Here is an 18,802-nt window from a genome sequence, read left to right as displayed (position 1 = left end):
CTAAACACTACTTTCAACATCACTCCTTTACTTCATAAAATAATCATGTACTTCCTCTTTCTTTAGGTCTGAGTTCCTCTATCTACATTTTTTCCCCCAAAATTCTTCTGTGAAGCTTTGGCTGATCTCGGCTCCCATCTACCCACTGAACCCATTTTTCTGGGCCACCATCCCGGCTCAGTTCCTTAATGCATCATCTCCAGACTGTTCTCATGGGTTTATAGCTTCCCCACCTCAATCCTTCCTATACACTGCTGACATATAAAATTTCCTAGGCTACATATTGGAATATGCCACTACAGTGCTCAAAAATTTTTAGGGGTATCTCATTCTCTACTCAGTTAACTGCCGAACAATACATTTTGTCATTCCACATTTTTTCAACCTTCTGTTTAATAATAATTCTCACCGTTCCTCTATCACAGTGGTACCTAACTTTTTTGGAGAGTGTCACTGATTCCTCTGAAAAATCTCCCTTTGAAAATCTCATGAACGCAATCACCCCAGGGATAAAACCATCAAAATGTTATATATAATGACAAAAGATTCTTGGATACCTGACCACGCTCCATGCTTTAGCCAAACTCTGCTTCTGCTCATACTTTTTGTTTGTAACAGCCATTATTACAACTCTTGCTATCAAAATCATGCATTCTCAGCAGTCCATTTAATGTGCTATCTCCCCCACAAAACACATTTTGGTCTCCCTAATTAATTATGATCTTTTTTCCCCTCGAAATCCAAACCACATTCAGTTTATGTTACCTATGTTACACTTCCTTATGAGGTTGTCTTATCTCCCTGATGGAATTAAAACTTCTATGAGGTTAGGTATTATAGTTTATTTATCTGTTGCAGCCTTCTGCAGGACCCAGCATGGTAGTAAAAGTATAGGAAGAATAAATATCAATAAATGTTTAGTAAATATTTATTGTAATTTTCAGGGCTGCTACATTGCAAAACTCCAGCAGACACTGTGTTCAAAACATCTATGAATTTATTTCTTAGTACATGTCCAAATCTCTTCGCTAAAACCTTTTGAGGATATGTTTCAGAATTCAGAATTGTTTAGATTTTAGATAGTTGAGCAAAACTTCATAATAAAACACATTAATATTTATGCAGAAAGATGTATGAATATTCACACAGCCCATAAAATATGAATTTGGGTCAGGTTCTGCTGCCGAATGAATTCAGGTCAGGTCAGATCAGGTAATTACTGACAAGGGACTAAAACAAAACATTTGTTTGCAGGTCTTTTTGGATACTGAGATCATGATGAGGAATTGTGGGCCTCTGTCAGTTCTTGGCTGCATATAGTCAGGCTGAATTCCTTAATTCATGATGCAGGGAGACCTCAGGCTTTCCTCCTGAATATTTTTGCCTTAAGTGTCACCTTTTGTTGGTCTCTTTCAACTTCCTTGGGTGCCTGAAGGTGAAAAGTGGTGCATTACTGCCACTAGATAGCACTAGGGGAGCAGAGCCCAGCTCATGCTAGGTAGAGCTAGTGTGGAGAGAAGTCAGGCACTAGGTAGATGTGCAAGAGTGGCCTCTTCAGGAAATTCTTGCTTAAAGAACAAAACATATCATCATATCATATCCCAACAGTAAGCAGTTTGGTGTATTTTTTTTCAGATAGTTTTCTATATATAGTAATATCAAAAGGGTGAAATTATTTTTACCCCAAATGATATTGTTACTTGCTTTTTCACAAAATCATATATTTAAGATGCCTTTTCAATCTGAAATATAGACAGCTAGCTCATTCTTTTTAATGTCAGTGTATTTTATTGCAAGTGTATATCATAATTTCTTAATCTATTAACAGACATTTGAACTGTTTTTATTTTCTCAGTATTGCAAATAATGTGGTACTCATAATCTACCTAGAAGTATTTCTACACATTTCTAGAGTTCTTTTAAGGACCAGTTTCTAGAAGTAGAATTGTTGGGCCAAAGTAATGAATACTTTTAATAGATAATATCAAATTGCCCTCCAACTTTCAAATGGCCATTATTCATTGCTTTATCATTCTGATTGTTGGCATGCCCACTATTATTTTAATCAGTAATAATTATTAGCACATTGAACATTTTTCATCCCTCTATAGACTATGTTTTGTGAATTGTCTTCATATCTTTTGTTCATTTTTCTTTTTGGCTGTTCATCTTTTTTTCTTTGTAAGAACAAAGGTTTGTAAGAACATTCTGCATTTTAGCAATAACATTCTTTTGATTTATACATGTGTTACAAATAGTTTTTCAATTTGTCCCTTGACTTTGCTTTTTGCCTTATAGAAAAAAGTTTGAAATTTATTTATGTAGCAAAATGGACCAAATTTGATTTTGAATTCTGGACTTCATGTCAATATTAGAAAGTTTTGCCATTCCAATATTATAAATACATACCTCCATCTTTTCTTTCCAGGCTTTTGAATCTTTTTCCTTAAAAAAAAAAACACTTAAATTGTTGACCCACCTGAAATTTTTCTTTTGTATAATAAGCCAGTAGTTCCAAGACCATTTATTGAATAACCCATCTGAAAATGAAAGCTTCTTAACTCCTAACCTTTATCTATTTTTTAAAGGTTGTGAATATCCTAGTGTTTCCAATAAATCACCTTTTCTAACTATTACAGGACAAAATAAATAAGCTCTTCCAGCATTACCTACTAGTTTTGGTAAGTTACTTAACTCGTGAGTCTCTGCTCAGATACCTAAAAAGTGGGGATAAGAAGAGAAATAATAAATATACAGCATTTAGCATGATTTCTATTACACAGGCCGTCAGTAATGATAGATATTGGTACCTTCTTCCCTGATGCACTTCAGCACTCCAAGTCTGCATCAAAGAATTTAATCAGACACTAAACTGTAGGCTGCCCACAAGCTCCTTGAAATCAAGGACTGTACCTTCTACTGTACAGGCTGCAAGGACTCAGGAAAGAGTAAGAGCATGAGCTCCAGGAACTGAGTTCTGCCCTACTTTTCACTAACTCAATGAACCTTATCTGTAAAATGAGAAAAACAGAACCTGCCTGAAAGGATTGTTCTGAGGGTTAAATAAGTTAGTACATGTAAAAAAACTAGGGGAGTGCCTAAATTTAGTAAACACTTAATAAATAATAACCATTATTTTCACACTTTAATTTTTATGTCTCCTACAAATGTTACACCACAATATTGAGCTCATTGTCCATACTCACTACTTGTTTATTCAATTTCATAAATAACTCAGTGTCATACAAGAGAAAAATAACATAGGAAGTATTTTTTCCCTTAAAAAATAATGATTATTATTGAGTACTGTGTTTCAAAAAAGATTATATGATTTCTTAAAATGTTGTATAAAGTACATAACACCAAAGGCTGTAGTAGCAGTTGTGAATGAAACCAGAAACCTAAGTTAATTACATTTTTAAAAATTTGGGCATGAAAATTTACTTCTTTGCTCTGTAGAAGTCAAAGTAAAAAGGAAAACACAATAGGCTGATAAATTTGGTGAAGTATGCATTATGTACTTTATTACATGAAGGTCATCTAGCAACAAGAAGGAGATTGTGTTCATCTACCCTTCCACAAATTAGGTAAGTATGGAAGATGACAGAATATGTGATTTTCTAATGTTGTAAATGAGGATAAAACTTAAAAATCCAGGCAAGTAAAAAATTTGTGTTCCTGTTTTGGAGTCTCTGTCTTAAGTATCAATTATTTCAATCAGTCCTTTAAAGAAGTTATTGCTGAAAGATTTCCTGCAGTTACTTTGTTTTGCTGACAAAAGATAGAGCTCTATAACTCAGATGTGATTTTCATGTGACAATGTTGATATTCTGTTAGAATACTGAAGAGTTAGATTTGAAATCTTGACCAAATGTTCATCCTATCTTTGCACAGATGTCAAAAAGTTTTCAGCAAATAGAGTCAAGAAACTGTGTAGGATTGGCTCAAGTACCAGAATAAACACTTGACTGCGGCCTGAGGGTTTCCTGTCATAATGCAGCGGTATTTAACGAAAATGTTGGCAGAGAATTCTTTGTTCAAATAAAATCTTAAGTGGAAGAGTCAACCAAGTAAACAGACAAAAGCGGAGCTCTTCTGGGCTAAGAATGAATGGGACTGAGTTAAGGAGCAAAACTTGAAAACCAGTCCCCCATAAAATATCATGTTTTTGTTTGAAAAATTATAAAGTAATTAATATTTGTTCAAGTACAAAACAATCTGGAGAGACAGTGTAGAAGCACACAAAACATAGCAGTTGGAGTCAGATGCCCTGTGTTTGAATCTTGGTCCCTACACTGTGTAGTGACCTTTCTCTATACTCACCAGTGAAGTACAAATAATGAGAGTACCTCCACCTTATGGGACTTTTGGAGGAATTAAATGACTTAATATAGTAAAGCACTCAGAACAGTGCCTGGTCATAATCAAGTGTAAGTGTAGTGTTTGTTAAATGAATAAGTTTCTCACACAACATTAGGATATAATAGTGGAAAAAACTCCAATCCTTCTAGATTTCTCTAACTGAACCCTAGGGTGGATCATGCATGGCTTTGGCATAACTCACATCAATGTATTCTCATGTTCACTAATTGATTGACAGGATTTTTGTTTTTGTTTTTGTTTTCTTCTTGGTTTTGTACATGTCAAAGACATGGACTGCATACACATTCATCTTTGTATTCCCAGCACAAGTAACTTTTAAATGCAGTAAGTATCAATACATGTATGTGGAGTGAATAAATTAATGAATTAAATCATTTTAGCAGCATGAAGCAAGCTAATCATTTAATTCATTTAGATTTATTTTAGAGTATCAAAATACTTAATTATATTCTAGAAAGAGGAGTAAGGCATGTACCCAAGCAGACAAGAACAAAAAGTGCTTACTCAAGTAATGGCAATGCTAAGAGGGTTTTCATCTTATAAAGTATTATGTAATAGTTAAAAGAACAAGCTAGGAATATATATCAACATACAGGGCTTCAAGTCATTGTTTCATGAAAAAAATGAGGAGTGATACACAAATTGTGATATATGATACCATTTATGTATCAACATATCTAAAACAACGTATTACACACATATACACAAAACTGTAAAAAACTGAGATAGAGGTATAGAAGAATGGTAGGGAAGGGAACAGATTAGAGGTACTGATAAAGAGAATTTAAGTCTCATTGGTGATGTTTCGATTTTTTTTAAGGCGAATGTATTGTTGCACTACTTGAGTACTTAAAGTACAACAACTTAAAGGCTGGAAAAGGGCACTGTTAGCATTGGCATGGATGTCTTCATAACAATACTTCCCCTTCATGTTCTTGCAGTAGGATTAAGAACCCTACATAACCAAATATTGAGCTGATGATACCAAAAGCCATCTTTCTCACCATTTCTTTTCAGTAAAGCGGAGGCTTATATCAATGGATCATAATGCAAAATTGTGCTTAAAACCAGCTTACTACTCAGGCTAAATACTAAACTGAGAGACCTGCAGCTTGAGAATAAATTATCCAATTTATTATCTATTAATAATAGTATTTATTATTATTTATAGAGTTTAGAAGTGAAGTCCAGTGAATTACTACATGTTTATTTTTAGAGTAACAGGAAAACTGCCATAGGGTTGACTCTATGGAGAGAAAATTAAATTAAATAAGATTATTGGCAAATTGTCTTCTCAAGAGCCCAAATATAAATCAAAGACATTATGGTGGAAGGGACTGTTGGATAATGTTGTGGACTAAAAAAGATGGAGAAAGCACTATAGAGCTCTAAAGACAGCAAAAATAATTCATGAGTTTGTCCAAAAAAAAATTTAACAAACAAAGGAGACTTCAAAGCAAGGGAAGTTATTAGGAATAAAGAGGGGCATTACATAATGATAAAGGGGCCAATTTTCCAAGACGACATAACACTTCTTAATGTGTATGCATCTAACAACAGATCATCAAAATTTTGTGAGGTAAAAATGATAGAACTGCAAGGAGAAATAGATAAGTCCACTATTATTGTTAGCCACTTCAACAGCTCTCTATCGGAAATAGATACAGCAAGCACAAAATCAGTAAGGACATAGTTGAACTCAACAACATCAACAATCAACTAGACATAACTGACATCTATAGACTACTTCATCCAACACAGCAGAATACACCTTCTTCTCAAGCTCACGTGAAATATTCATCAAGATAAACCACATAAAACACACCATAACACTAGGCCATAAAACACACCTTAACAACTTTAGAGAACAGAAATCATTCAATGTCTGTTCTTAAACCACAAACAAACTAAACTAGAAATCAATAACAGAAAGACAACTGGAAAATTTCAAAGTACATGGGGATTTAACAACACAATTTAAATAACACATGATTCAAAGAAGAAATCTCAAGAGAAATTTTAAAGTATTTTGAACTAAATGAAAATGAAAACACAAATACCAAAATCTGTGGTATACATCAAAAGCAGTGCTTAGAGGGAAATTTTTAGCATTAAATATATTAGAAAAGAAAATATTTTGCATTAAATATTATATTAGGAAAGAAAAAAGATCTAAGGTCTATCTTCTAAACTTTCACCTTAGGAAACTAGAAAAAAAGAGTAAATTAAGTCATATGAGTAGAAGAAAAGAAATAATAAATTAGATCAGAAATCAATGAAATTGAAAGGAGGAAATGAATAAAGAAAATAAACAAAACCAAAAGCTGGTTCTCTGAAAAGATTAATAATATCAATAAGCCTCTAGAGAGGATAACTAACAAAAAAAGAGAGAGGACACAAATTACTAATATCAGAAATGAAAGAGGAGACATCACTATAGATTCTATGGACATTAAATGAACAATAAAGAATACCATGAACAACTCTATGCTTACAAATTTGATAACCTAGATGAAATGGACCAATGCTTTGAGAGTCACAATCTGCCAAAACTCACATGAGAAAATACAGACAATCTGAAGAGGCCTTTATCTATTAAGGAATTTGAATCAATAATTAATAACTTTCCAAAACAGAAAGCACCATGCCCAGATGGCTTCAATGATGAATTCTACCAAACATTTAAGGAAGAAATTATACCAATTCTCTACATTCTCTTTCAGAGATGAAAACAGAGAGAATGCTCCCTAACTCATTCTATGAGGCCAGCATTATACTAATACAAAACTAGACAAAGACATTACAAGAAAAGAAAACTATAGACTAATATCTCTCACGAATATAGACGCAAAAAACCTCAACAAAACCTTAGCAAATCAAATCCAAAAAAGTATAAAAATTAATTGTACATCATGACCAAATGAGATTCAACCCAAGTATGCAAGACTGGTTCAACATTTGAAAATTAATGTGTTCCATCACATTAACAAGCTAAAAAAGAAAAATCACTTGATCATATCAACAGATGCAGAAAAAGCATTCGACAAAAGCCAACAATCACTCATGAAAAATCTATTAGTGAACTAGAAATAGAGAGGAACTTTCTCAACTTGATAAAAATATCTACAAAAAACCTACAGCTAATGTCACACTTAATGGTGAGAAGCTAGAAGACTTTTCATTAGATTAGGAACAAGCCAAAGATATCTCCTCTCATCACTCATTTTCAACACTGTAGTGGAAGTCCTACAAATGCAAAAGGACAAAAAAAGAATATAAGAGATATACTCATTGCGAAGAAAGAGATAAAACTGTCTTTGTTTGCAGATGATATGTTCTCCTATGTAGAAAATCCAAAAAGAATTGACAGAACAACTCCTGGAAGAAATAAGCAATTATAGCAAGGTCACAGGATACAAGACTAATATACAAAAGTCAGTTGCTTTCCTATGTACCAGAAATGAATAAGTGAAATTTTAAATTAAAAACACAATACATTGACATTAGCATCCCCAAAAAATGAAGTACTTAGGTATAAATGTAACAAAATATGTATAAGGTTTATATGGGGAAAACCATAAAACTCTAATAAATGGGCTAAAAGAACTAAATAAATGGGGAGATATTCCATGTTCATGGATAGGAAGATTCAATATTGTCAAGATGTCAGTTCTTCCCAAAACGATCTACAGATATAAGCCCAATCAAAATCCCAGAAGGCCATTTTATGGATATTAACAAAAGATTCTAAAGTTTATATGGAGACGCAGAAGACCCAAGATAGGAAACACAATATTGAAGTTGGAGGACTAACACTACCTGACTTTAAGGCTTATGATAAAGCTACAATAATCAAGACATTGTGGTATTGGTGAAAGAACAGACTAATAGATGGATGGAACAGAATAGAAAGCCTAAAAATAGAACCACATAAATATAGTCAACTTATCTTTAACAAAGGAGTAAAGGCAATACAATGGAGAAAGGACATTTTCTTCAACAAGTAGTGTTAGAACAACTGGACACCTATATGCAAAAAAGTGAATCTAGACGCAGACATTACACTCTTTACAAAAATCCACTCAAAATGGATCACAGAACTAAATATAAAATGCAAAACAATAAAACTCCTAAAAGAAAGATAACATAGGAGCAAAACCAGATGACCTTGAGTTTGGTGATAAATTTTTAGATATAATACCAAAGTCATAATCCAGGAAAGAAAGAACTGAGGAACCAGATTTCATTAAAAGTAAAATTTTCTGCTATGTGAAAGACACTGCCAAGAGAATAAAGAGACAGAGTGGGACAAAATATTTGCAAAATACATATCTGATAAAGCCTGTTATCCAAAATATACAAAAAAAAACAAAAAACAAAAAACCCTCTTAAAACTCAACAGAAAGAAAACAACCCAATTAAAAAATAGGCCAAAGACCTTAACAAACACTTCACCAAAGAAGATATACAGATGTCAAATAAGCATATGAAAACATACTTCACATAATTTGTCATCAGGGAAATTTAAGTCAAAACAATAATGAGCTACCACTACACACCTATTAGAATGGCCAAAATCTAAAGCACTGAGAAACACAAATGCTGGCAAGGACGTGAAACAAGAGGAACTCTCATTTATTGAGAGTAGGACTGTAAAATGGTACAGCCACTCTGGAAGACAATTTGGTGGTTTCTTACAAAACTAAACATACTCTTACCAAGCAATTGCACTCCTTGCTATTTGCCCTAAGGAGTTGAAAATTGATGTGCGCACAAATACCTGCAGACAGATCCTTATAGCAGCTTTATTCGTAATTGCCAAAACCTGGAAGCAACCAAGATGTCCTTTAGTAGGTGAATGGATAAATAAACTGTGGAATATCCAGGCAATGGAATGTTATACAGCACTAAAAAGAAATGAGCTTTTCACATGGAAGAAGGTTAAATGCATACTGCTAAGGGAAAAACCTAATTTGAAAAGGCTTCCTACTGTATGATTCCAAATATATGACATTCTGGAAAAGGCAAAATACTATGGTGACAATATAAATATTAGTGGTTGACAGGAGTTGGGGAGGAGGAAGGGACAAACAGGCAGAGCATAGAGGATTTGGAAGGGCAGCAAAAATACTCTGTATGATACTCTAACCATGGATACATGTCATTATACATTTGTCCAAACCCAATGAATGTTACAAAACCAAGAATGAACCCTAATGTAAACTATGGACTTTCGGTGATTATGATGTGTCGATGTAGGTTCATCAGTTGTACCACTCTGGTGGAGGACTGTGATAATAAGGGAAGCTATGTATGTGTCATGGCAGGAGGTACATGGGAAATCTCTGTTTGCTGTAAACCTAAAATTGCTCTAAAAAATAATAAAACCTTAAAAAAATTTGAATGTTCATTGTTTCTGTTTTGGAAGTCATACCAGGGAGAACGATGCTGCCAAGTCAGTTTTCATTTTTAGACTATGACACCAACTCTACTCAACTTCAGAAAGAAATATGTTTTTCTTAAAAATACTTCATTTCTATTCAGTTTCTTCTGTGGTCTGCTTATGATAGTGTCTTTCTAATTCCAAAAGACTTTTCCCACCATCCTCAGCTTCTGTCAGAAGGGTCAATTCTCTAGTTGTCCAGGCATAACCCATTCATTTAGCACATCTGTAACTTGATACCTGCATGCTAATTGATAGAATGTCCCTTTTCTCCACTACACTAAAAACTCCACTAGTGCTGCAGCCAGTTAGGTCTGTCCTGTTTTACTGCTTTTCAACTAGCACCTGGCGTAGTGCCTGGCACACAGCAGATGCTCAATAAATATTTGGTTAATTAATACATGAACAAAAAATTAGATGAACATACAGTAAATTATGCTAAGTGAAATAAGCCAGACAGAGAAAGACAAATACCACATGGTATCAGTTACATGTGGAATCAAAAAAATAAGTTGAATTCATAGAAACAGAGAGCAGAGAAGTGGTTACCAGGGGCTGGAGGATGGGGAAATAGGGAGAGGTTGGTAAAAGGATACAAACTTTCAGGTATAAGGTGAATAAGGTCTGAGGATCTAATGTATAACATCGTGACTATAATAGATAACACTGTACAGTACTGTATAATTGAAATTTGCTAGGAGAGTAGAACTTAAATGTTCTTGCCAAAAAGAAAGGCAAATAAGTGAGGTGATAGATACGTTAATTAACTTGATGGGGGGGGGATTCTTTTACCATGCACATATACATCAAATCATGACATTGTACACTTTAAATATCTTACAATTTTATTTGTCAGTTATACCTCAATAAAGATAGAAAAAATGAGGCTAACAATGTAATATAATTAAAAATCCATCAATACTTACTTAGCCTAGTGTCTTCTAAATCATATGTTTCAACTGTATTACAATATTTCCCAACCATATTCCATCAAATGTATTCACTACAAATGCTGTCACAGTGTAAAACATGCAAAGAATAATAGCTTGGCATCATCTGTTATGACTGGTTCATTTAGCAAACAGTTATATACTAAATGTTCAGTATATCCCTAGCACTGAGCTAGTACAGAGGTAAGCCAGTGAGAAATGATCTTTTCCTTCTTAATACAAGGCCAGTAGCCTGCATTTATAGGACTGGCAGGTCATGATGACTTCTCCTTGAAAGGTATTAAGACAATTTCTGACCACTTCCTGGTTCAGTCCTAGTATTAGTAAAGGAATGCAATGGGCTATTCAACCAATTACTTTTTGGCTAATTCATTTTTTTCTTTTTTTTTTCTCAGCTTAAGAGAGGTCATTTCTCCCCACCCCATACCCCTACTTCCTGAGCGGTATCTTTTTTCTCTGCCTCTTCTCTTTTCTGTCTCATACCAAGGGAAATCCAGTTTTCCTGGGTGACTTCTTCATAGGCATTATTGTCTCCCACTTCTAACTTGGAGGAGAGGTGGGGAAACTGTCTCTTGGCCCCTAACTGTGTCTTCTCATTGCTGCCTTAAATGTGGAGTTAGTAACACCCATCCATTTACGTCACACACTTCTAATCACCCTTGATCTTGAATTCTCCATTAGGATTCATTTTTACCTTCCTAGATGTTTTATCACTTGGCTCACATTTTTTTCCTCCAACCCTCTATTGTTTCTTTTTGGAATTTAAACTGAATTTCCTATTATGAGAAAGGAAGTATAGTGGTGGAGGGCACAGATTCTGGAGTCACACCCCTTGAATTTGAATCCTACTCCACCACTTCTTAACTGTGATTAAGACAATTTAACATCTCTGAACCTCAGTTTCCTCATTTGTAAATTGAAAGTAATAATAATGTCTACATTATAAGGCTTAAATGAGTTAAGACCCATAAAACACTTAGTCACTGGCACATAGAAAGCACTCCCAAATACCAGTATTATCATTATCCTTGGTAACATTAATATCCATATTTTTGACTATTGACTTTCAATTTCTGGACATATTGGCATCCACACATAGTTCTACCTTGAAGCAGCTTATCACACAGCCCTACTTTAAGATTTCAAACCTGGTATTTTTCTCCAATTACAAAAATTCTTCTCCTCATCTTTCTCACTCTTGAAAACTCCCAGAACATTCTATTTTCTTGCCTTAAATCACTGATTCAAGCAAGCACTGGCAATCAAACTTCCTAATCTTTAACTCTAATAATTTTCTAATATGAATCTTCAAGTCTTAGTCAGTCTAATCTTAATCTCTTCACTCTTCCTTGAACATATACACTTACAAGCTCTCCTCAATGTCCAGAGATCAATAATCTTACTTGTCCTTTAATAGCCAAATGAATGATTTATCAACATCTATCTTGAGCTCCTCTTTGTAAATATTGCTGAATAAAGGTACTTCGTTTCTATTACTCAAAACTAAAGCAGAACCATGCCAACAGTAGTGGTCCAACAAATGCTTTCTAAGAGTAAATTTGGGAAGACTTCCTTTATGTTTAGGATGCTATTCTGATAATAATGATGTGAAAGCATTTGTATTTTAATTAGAGTATTCTTGGTGCTATATACACTTTTGAAGTAACTTTCAAGAATGAAGTAGCATTTGTCATATATCTACTTTTGCATACCATCTCTGATTTATAAGGATTGCAATTAAAGAAAATCTAACCTATGTTGACTAACAATCAGCTACCAACTAGCTGTATGCTCTTTAGAATCTCATTATGTCTTTGGGACTTGTGTATCTGTAAAATGAGGGAGCTGGGCTAGAATAAACTGGCTTTTAGAGGACTCCAAGGGGGCCATTCACTTAAGAATTAGACTAAGGAGACTGTAAGCATAAAGAAAATCATATTAATGCAGGGGGGAATGTTCAAGAAACCAGAACCAAAGTCAGACGGGAATAGTAATTCTAATTACGCACCGGAGAATTGACTCTTCCACACAAAGGACTTCAAACTGTAACTATGACTAAATGATGTCAGTTGGAAAGTTAAGGTTACTGTCAGTTGTCCCGTTTTCTCACATAACCTCTTGTCACAGTACCTCAACTAATTTAAAATGTAATTAAAACCCCCTGAAGCTGAATACATATGTTCAACATCAGTGAAATACATTCATCCTTTGGGGAAAACAATCATGTTCTAGAAATACACAAAGCGATTATTTTTTATGAAGAATTAATTTCAGTAGGAGGGGTACACATACCATTAATAAATAGTTGGGAATCATTTTCATCAAAAGGGCACAGCAGTTGTAAAGAATTACATGTTAGCTATCTACAGGGATAGTGAATTTTTTTGTTAAATGTCTTTTGGGTTAATATTCTTTTGGTGTAAATGTGTATTAAATATGCATGTCAACTCCTTTGAACTCTCCGTTAAGGTAAAAATTCCCCACTCCCTCCTTTCCTGCTCATAAGTAGAGGGCTCTTGAAATTAGAGAACTCACAGACAGGAAGCAAAAAAGCAGACATTCAGATCTTTGGTTCCTTGTCTAGGTGTGATATCAGAACTCCAGAGAGAACCCTAAACTCACGTCAGCTTGTTATAAAATACACTTATTGCTAGAATTCAAATGTGAAATGATGTTTAAATGTATTTCTGTCTTCAGATATAAATGTGTTTGGCTGCTTAGAGCTTAGTGTAGATAGAAAGAGAAATTAAGACATATATTCTATGAAAGTTCAAGTCTGAAATACACTATGCAAGTCAATCTAAAATCATTAGGTAAATATGTAATTTAGATGATTTTAAAAACATGAAAGCCTTACTTAAAGCAACATACTTATTCAGAAATTATATAACTGTGATGTCTAAATTTTTCTTTTGCTTTAAACTGTTTACACCTATTTCCTATACACTTACAAAAATATACTAAACAAAAAGGGAACTTTTAAACTTTGTTTAAATTACCATTATATAATTATTAAATAAACATGCATGTAGGGAAAAGACAAAATCATGTAGAAAATTTGTAACTGCATCATATATATATGTACATATAGAATTTTGACAACTTTTACCGTTTTTCTTTTGAAAGAAAATTTTAATTTGGTATATATTATATATAATATATATGATAGAAATGTAAAAATACAATCAGAACAAATCTGTTTCTTTAAAGTTAAATAGTTAATGAACAATGTTCACATTGTTCCCAAGATTAGTATGACTTGTGTCTAATATTAAAAGCGTTAGTCAAATAGTATGCAATTATAATATCCAACCCCATTCAATACGGAGTATTATAAATAAAATATATATTGTTAAAACATCATCATATAAGTTATACGAAAATACCACCATTTCTTAGAGGAAGCAAGGGCTGATTAAAATCTATAAAATATTAGATGGTCTCCATTTACAATTAAACCAACAAGAAAGGATCGGGGAAAGGAGCCTACCTTCCATTGCCCTTTTAAAGAAGACCTTACAGCTCCCACAGGTAAGGACACCATAATGACAGCCTGATGCTTCATCCCCACAGATTAAACAAATCTTCTGAGGTAATGACTCGAAGCTGTACTGTGGGCTCTGGCTGGCTTCTGAATCCGGCCTTGAAATGCAAAACAAAGTACTCCATTTATTTTTAGGTGCACCACTATCTAATACTAAAGTTTTCTTAACCCAGAATTGACAAGAGTGAAAGGGTTTTTAGAAAATAGAACCGAATACACTTGAAAGACATGCAAACTAAACTTGATGTACTACCTGTGACTGGATTCATCAGACTGGCAAAGTTATTAGCCTTTCATCAGGAGCACCAACACGAAAGAATAATAAAGAATTAATATATAATTTTATATCCAGAAAAAAATCTTTCTACAAAACTCCTTATAGAGAATCAATTCAGTCTTTGACAAATCAAATGTTATGACCTTGTACACGCTGGGTAACGATAAACGTGGTTTTGCTTTAAGAGTACAATCATACTTAAGAGATGCTACTGAGTTTTTAAAACTCAACTCTGTAATTAAACAAGAATATGTGTTTGTCATTTTAAAGTATTGTTCGGTATACTGCCACTGTTTTGACTATTCACAAAACAAGATTCCAAACCGAGAGCATTTTTTTCTTTTTTCTTTAAAATTCCATTACTCCCATAGGTAAATTAAAATGTTTTTTAAAACCTGTGTGAAAAAAAGTTGCAGCGAACTCGAAACAATATTGGAATACAAGGTACTGCAGTGATTGATGTTTCAATCCATAATGTAAACATATTACACATAAATGAATTTTTATCTTGAGATTCGTATGAAAATGAAGCGGTTGAGTGTCCAGACCCCTGAGACGGTTCTGCTTTGGGTTCTGGCCCGCTACCCAACATCCAGTGCCACCCCTCCCGGGAGAACGGGGCGTTAATGTCTCCTCTCCAAGACAGACATTCCCAGCAATCGTCCTTCTACGAAGAAAAGCATTTTATAAGGCCCCCGACTCGCCGCACCCCTTCCGCTCCGCGGGGCTACAGCGGACCTAGAGTGACGCTGCACTTTTAGAAATCACGGCTGGTCTCGTCTTGGGATCGCGCAGATCTGAAAAGTTTAGAAACCTATTTTCGGGGGGAGGTACGCTCCGGAAACAGCATATTCTGCGCCCCTTTGGTGTCCCCCAAAAAAATGAGGAGAAGAGGTAAGGAAAAGGAAGCCAACCTGCGCTGTGCCCCGCCCCGGCCACCCACCCCTCGCGGCCACTCGGGGGAGCCGGAGCCGGAGCCGGAGCCGGGCGCTGAGGGCCGGGAGCTGGCGGCGGCCAGCGGCCGCACCGCTACTCTCGCGACGCGCCGGGCGCGCCCCGCCCCGGGCCCTCACCTCAGGTAGTTGAGATAGGGCTGGTAGACCTGCGGCAGGCCCTCCTTGAGCACCGCGGCCTGGTAGCCGAGCTGCGGGAGCCCGTTGAGGCCGAGCGGCGGGTAGAGCGCTGGGGCCGCCCCGGCGGCGGCGGCGGCGGCGGCGGCGGCGGCCGAGGCCGAGGTGGACGGCAGGCCGTCCCGCGGCAGCAGGCAGGCGCCCGCGCCCGGCCCCTTGCAGGGGGGCGGCGCGAACGGGCCCTGCTGGGGCGGCGCGCCCTCCGCCTTGTACAGGATGCACTCCAGGGTCGACCCCGACGAGGACGCGGACGAGACAGACGCACCGAGAGGTGCGCCGGCGGCCGCCCCCTCCCCGGGTCTGGACGACGGCGCTCGCGTAGGCAGCGCCGGCGGCGCCAGCGGGAAATCCGGAAAGACGGCGGGGTTGGTACCCGCCACCAGGTACGGCCGCGGGGAGCGCGCGGCGGCCTCGGCGCCTTCCTCCTCCTCCTTGATCTTCAGGGCGGGCGGCTGGAAGTCTCCATAGAGCGGGAATGCGTCGTCCTTGGGCTCGGCGTCGGGCTGGTACGCGCAGTCGGGGAAGTCGCCGGCCGCGACCTGGGCGGACGAGGCCGAGGGCGGGCCCCGCGGCGGGGCAAAGGCGCTGACTGCCGCGGCCCCGCCGTCATAGTTATCCCCCTCTAGCAGCTGCCGGGTGCGGGCGGCCAGGAAGGCCGAGTTGAGCGGCAGGATGGGCACGTGGATAAAATCCATCACCGTAGTGGCCAGCGGGGAGCGCCCGGGCGCCGCTGGCGCGTCGTGCTCCGCCAGGGCGACCCTGGGCGCCGTGAAGCGGGAATCTTCCTTGGGGACCAGGGCGACGCCTCCTGCGGCCGACCCTGGAGCAACGGTCGCGGCTCCTCCTCCGGCCGCCGGGCCTCCCGCAGGCCGGAGTTTGCCCTTCAGAGGCGGACCCACGGAGCCCTCGGACTCGGAGCCATCCTCCTCCTCCACCTCCACCACAGCGGGCTGCGGAGAGGGCTTCACTGCGGCCCCGGGCCAGTGATGGCTCCCGGCCGTCGGGGGCAGCAGCTGCCGGGACGGTGCCAGGCCCCTGGGCAGCACTTTCTGGGCAGCTGCCGTCCCGGAGCAGTCACCAGCCTTGCCTTCTGGTCGGCTCATGAGCGGGGGCAATACTCCCTGGGTGGCAGGGGCAGCCCGGGCGTCTTGGGGAAGCTCGGGGCTAAAGAGGCACCAAGGGCTGGTGGCCTCGCAGACGGGCGGGCTGGCGTGGCTCTGCCCAGGACCCGAGGGCGCCAGTAGCGTGTCCAAGACACTGTCCAGCAGTCCGCTGTCCTTTTCTGGGGGTCTAGAGGTGCCACCTCCAGCACCCTCTATGGCTTCAACTCTGGAATACGCCCCCTCCACGTCTGACAGCGACTGCTGGTCCTGAGTCTTCCCGTCTGGGTCCTGACCCTGGCAGGGCCGAGGGAAGAGCAGCCCGTCCAGGGAGAGGGGTATGACCGAGGCTGCAGGCGACGCGTCCGAGGTCTCGCTCGCCTGAAAGGGGCCTGTGTCCCGGCGTCCCAGCAGAGGGGATCCGACCTGGGTGGGGGAGGACGGTCTGCCCGCCACGTGGGGAGCCCGGGGATCCTTTGCCTTCCGCTCAGTCATGACGACCTGGACTCCCCTTTTCTCCTCCCCTGTCTCTGGGGAGGAGGGATAGGGGAAGGACGAGGGGGTGTCAGGAATACAAGAGCAGCGGGGGGGAGGAAATAGGTGTTGAATTTGGCTGGACCGGACGGTGGAGAGGGGGGTGAAATCTCCACCTCCTGGGTCGGAAGGGGGCGGCACCGATCAGCTACTGCCCTTGCCCTCGGTCCGGTAGGCAGGGGAGGGGTGGCAGTTGCTCCGTCCTTGAGGCAGGTGGGGAGAGCAGGCGAAGGCAGTTGTAGGGATCTCGCTTCCTAACTGGGAGAGTTCTCCAAGAGAGTTCCCCGACTTCAGTCTGCGGACAGGAGACGCAGAGTACTCACAAGTCGGCACTCGAGTGGCGGCGGCTTCGAAAGCGATGCAAAGCGGCTCTCTCTCTCGACTGTTTCTCCCGCTTCAGTGCCGTGTTGCTCCCAATCCCCGACTGCATTCCACTTCCCTTCTCACTAAAACCCTGGGGCTACTTTGGCCTCTCGGCAGAGCCCATCCTCAGGAACAGCCTTGTTTCTGCCGGCTGCTTATAGCTGGCGACAACCATCTCTGCAGCTCTCACATTTCTCGGCAGTCCGGGGGGACGAAACGCCTATAGTTGCAGATTACACTCAAATGCCAAGTGAAACTAGTTCTCACTGAGAATGCTGCTCACACACCAGACCCTCGCTCACTCAAATATTACTAGGCTTAACTGGAGTAGTGACAGCCAGTAGACTAGCCCCACCGCTTTCTAACAACGCCTCCTCCCTATCTGGAGGCCCCGCCCAAAGTCCCTCCCTGCCCCAATTATGGACCAGATCTGAAATTGTGGAGTTGGTATTTCCAACCGCTAGTCTGAATAACAGGTACTATGGGATGGAATTTCATAAGCATATTAGATTTTGTACGACCAATTAAGAATTATGCCCAATCTAACTGGAAAAGCGAATGGATTCTATCAGAAGCTGAATTCTCAGGATTTCAGTTTTGTAAAGATTTTACATAGAGGAAAATATTTGGCTACGTGTATTATTTTTTAGAATAAACGTATCAAGGATGATCCTGAATAACATGAAAGAGATTTTCTCTCTTATGACTTCCATAAAAGTGAGTATTTTCAAATTTCTCTTGCTACAGCCAACATGTCCTGCTCCTCGTGAACAGTCCTCAATGTGGCAGAGAAATTTGGGAGTGGGAGATAGTTGATAACACTTACCTACGTGTACAGGAAGTTTGGATGTTGTGTGTCACACTTTGATTTGTCCTAAGGAATGCATTCCAACTTTTAACACATAGCACTTTAAGGAAAGTTTTCTTTAGCTCCAGCTTATATCCTGTGCTACATCGTAAATTCCTCAATAGAGATGTTAAATTGTATTTTTCTCCCCTCAGCGTTCTTATTCTTAAAAATAATCTTTGAGTTTTTTAAGCAGATCACCTCTTGCCTCCTAAGATATGGTAGAGAGAG

The 18,802-nt window shown here is 39.1% G+C and overlaps 1 protein-coding gene across 2 annotated transcripts in view; it reads right to left on the bottom strand.

Moving 5' to 3' along the window:
- The window catches only part of PGR (progesterone receptor), a 98,139-nt gene extending 80,817 nt beyond the window's left edge, over positions 1-17,322 (bottom strand). For both annotated transcript variants that reach the window (XM_061202656.1, XM_061202657.1), the window contains exons 1-2: positions 15,671-17,322; positions 14,267-14,418 (exon numbers count right to left, since the gene is read on the bottom strand). In XM_061202656.1, the coding sequence (XP_061058639.1) occupies positions 14,267-14,418; positions 15,671-17,322 (1,804 nt within the window). The remainder of the gene's footprint in view (positions 1-14,266; positions 14,419-15,670) is intronic.
- Positions 17,323-18,802: the final 1,480 nt, after the last annotated feature.

The sequence above is a fragment of the Eubalaena glacialis genome, chromosome 10, assembly GCF_028564815.1.
Source record: "Eubalaena glacialis isolate mEubGla1 chromosome 10, mEubGla1.1.hap2.+ XY, whole genome shotgun sequence".
NCBI classification, from domain to species: Eukaryota; Metazoa; Chordata; class Mammalia; order Artiodactyla; family Balaenidae; genus Eubalaena; species Eubalaena glacialis.
This window is presented reverse-complemented; position numbering and strand designations above follow the sequence as displayed.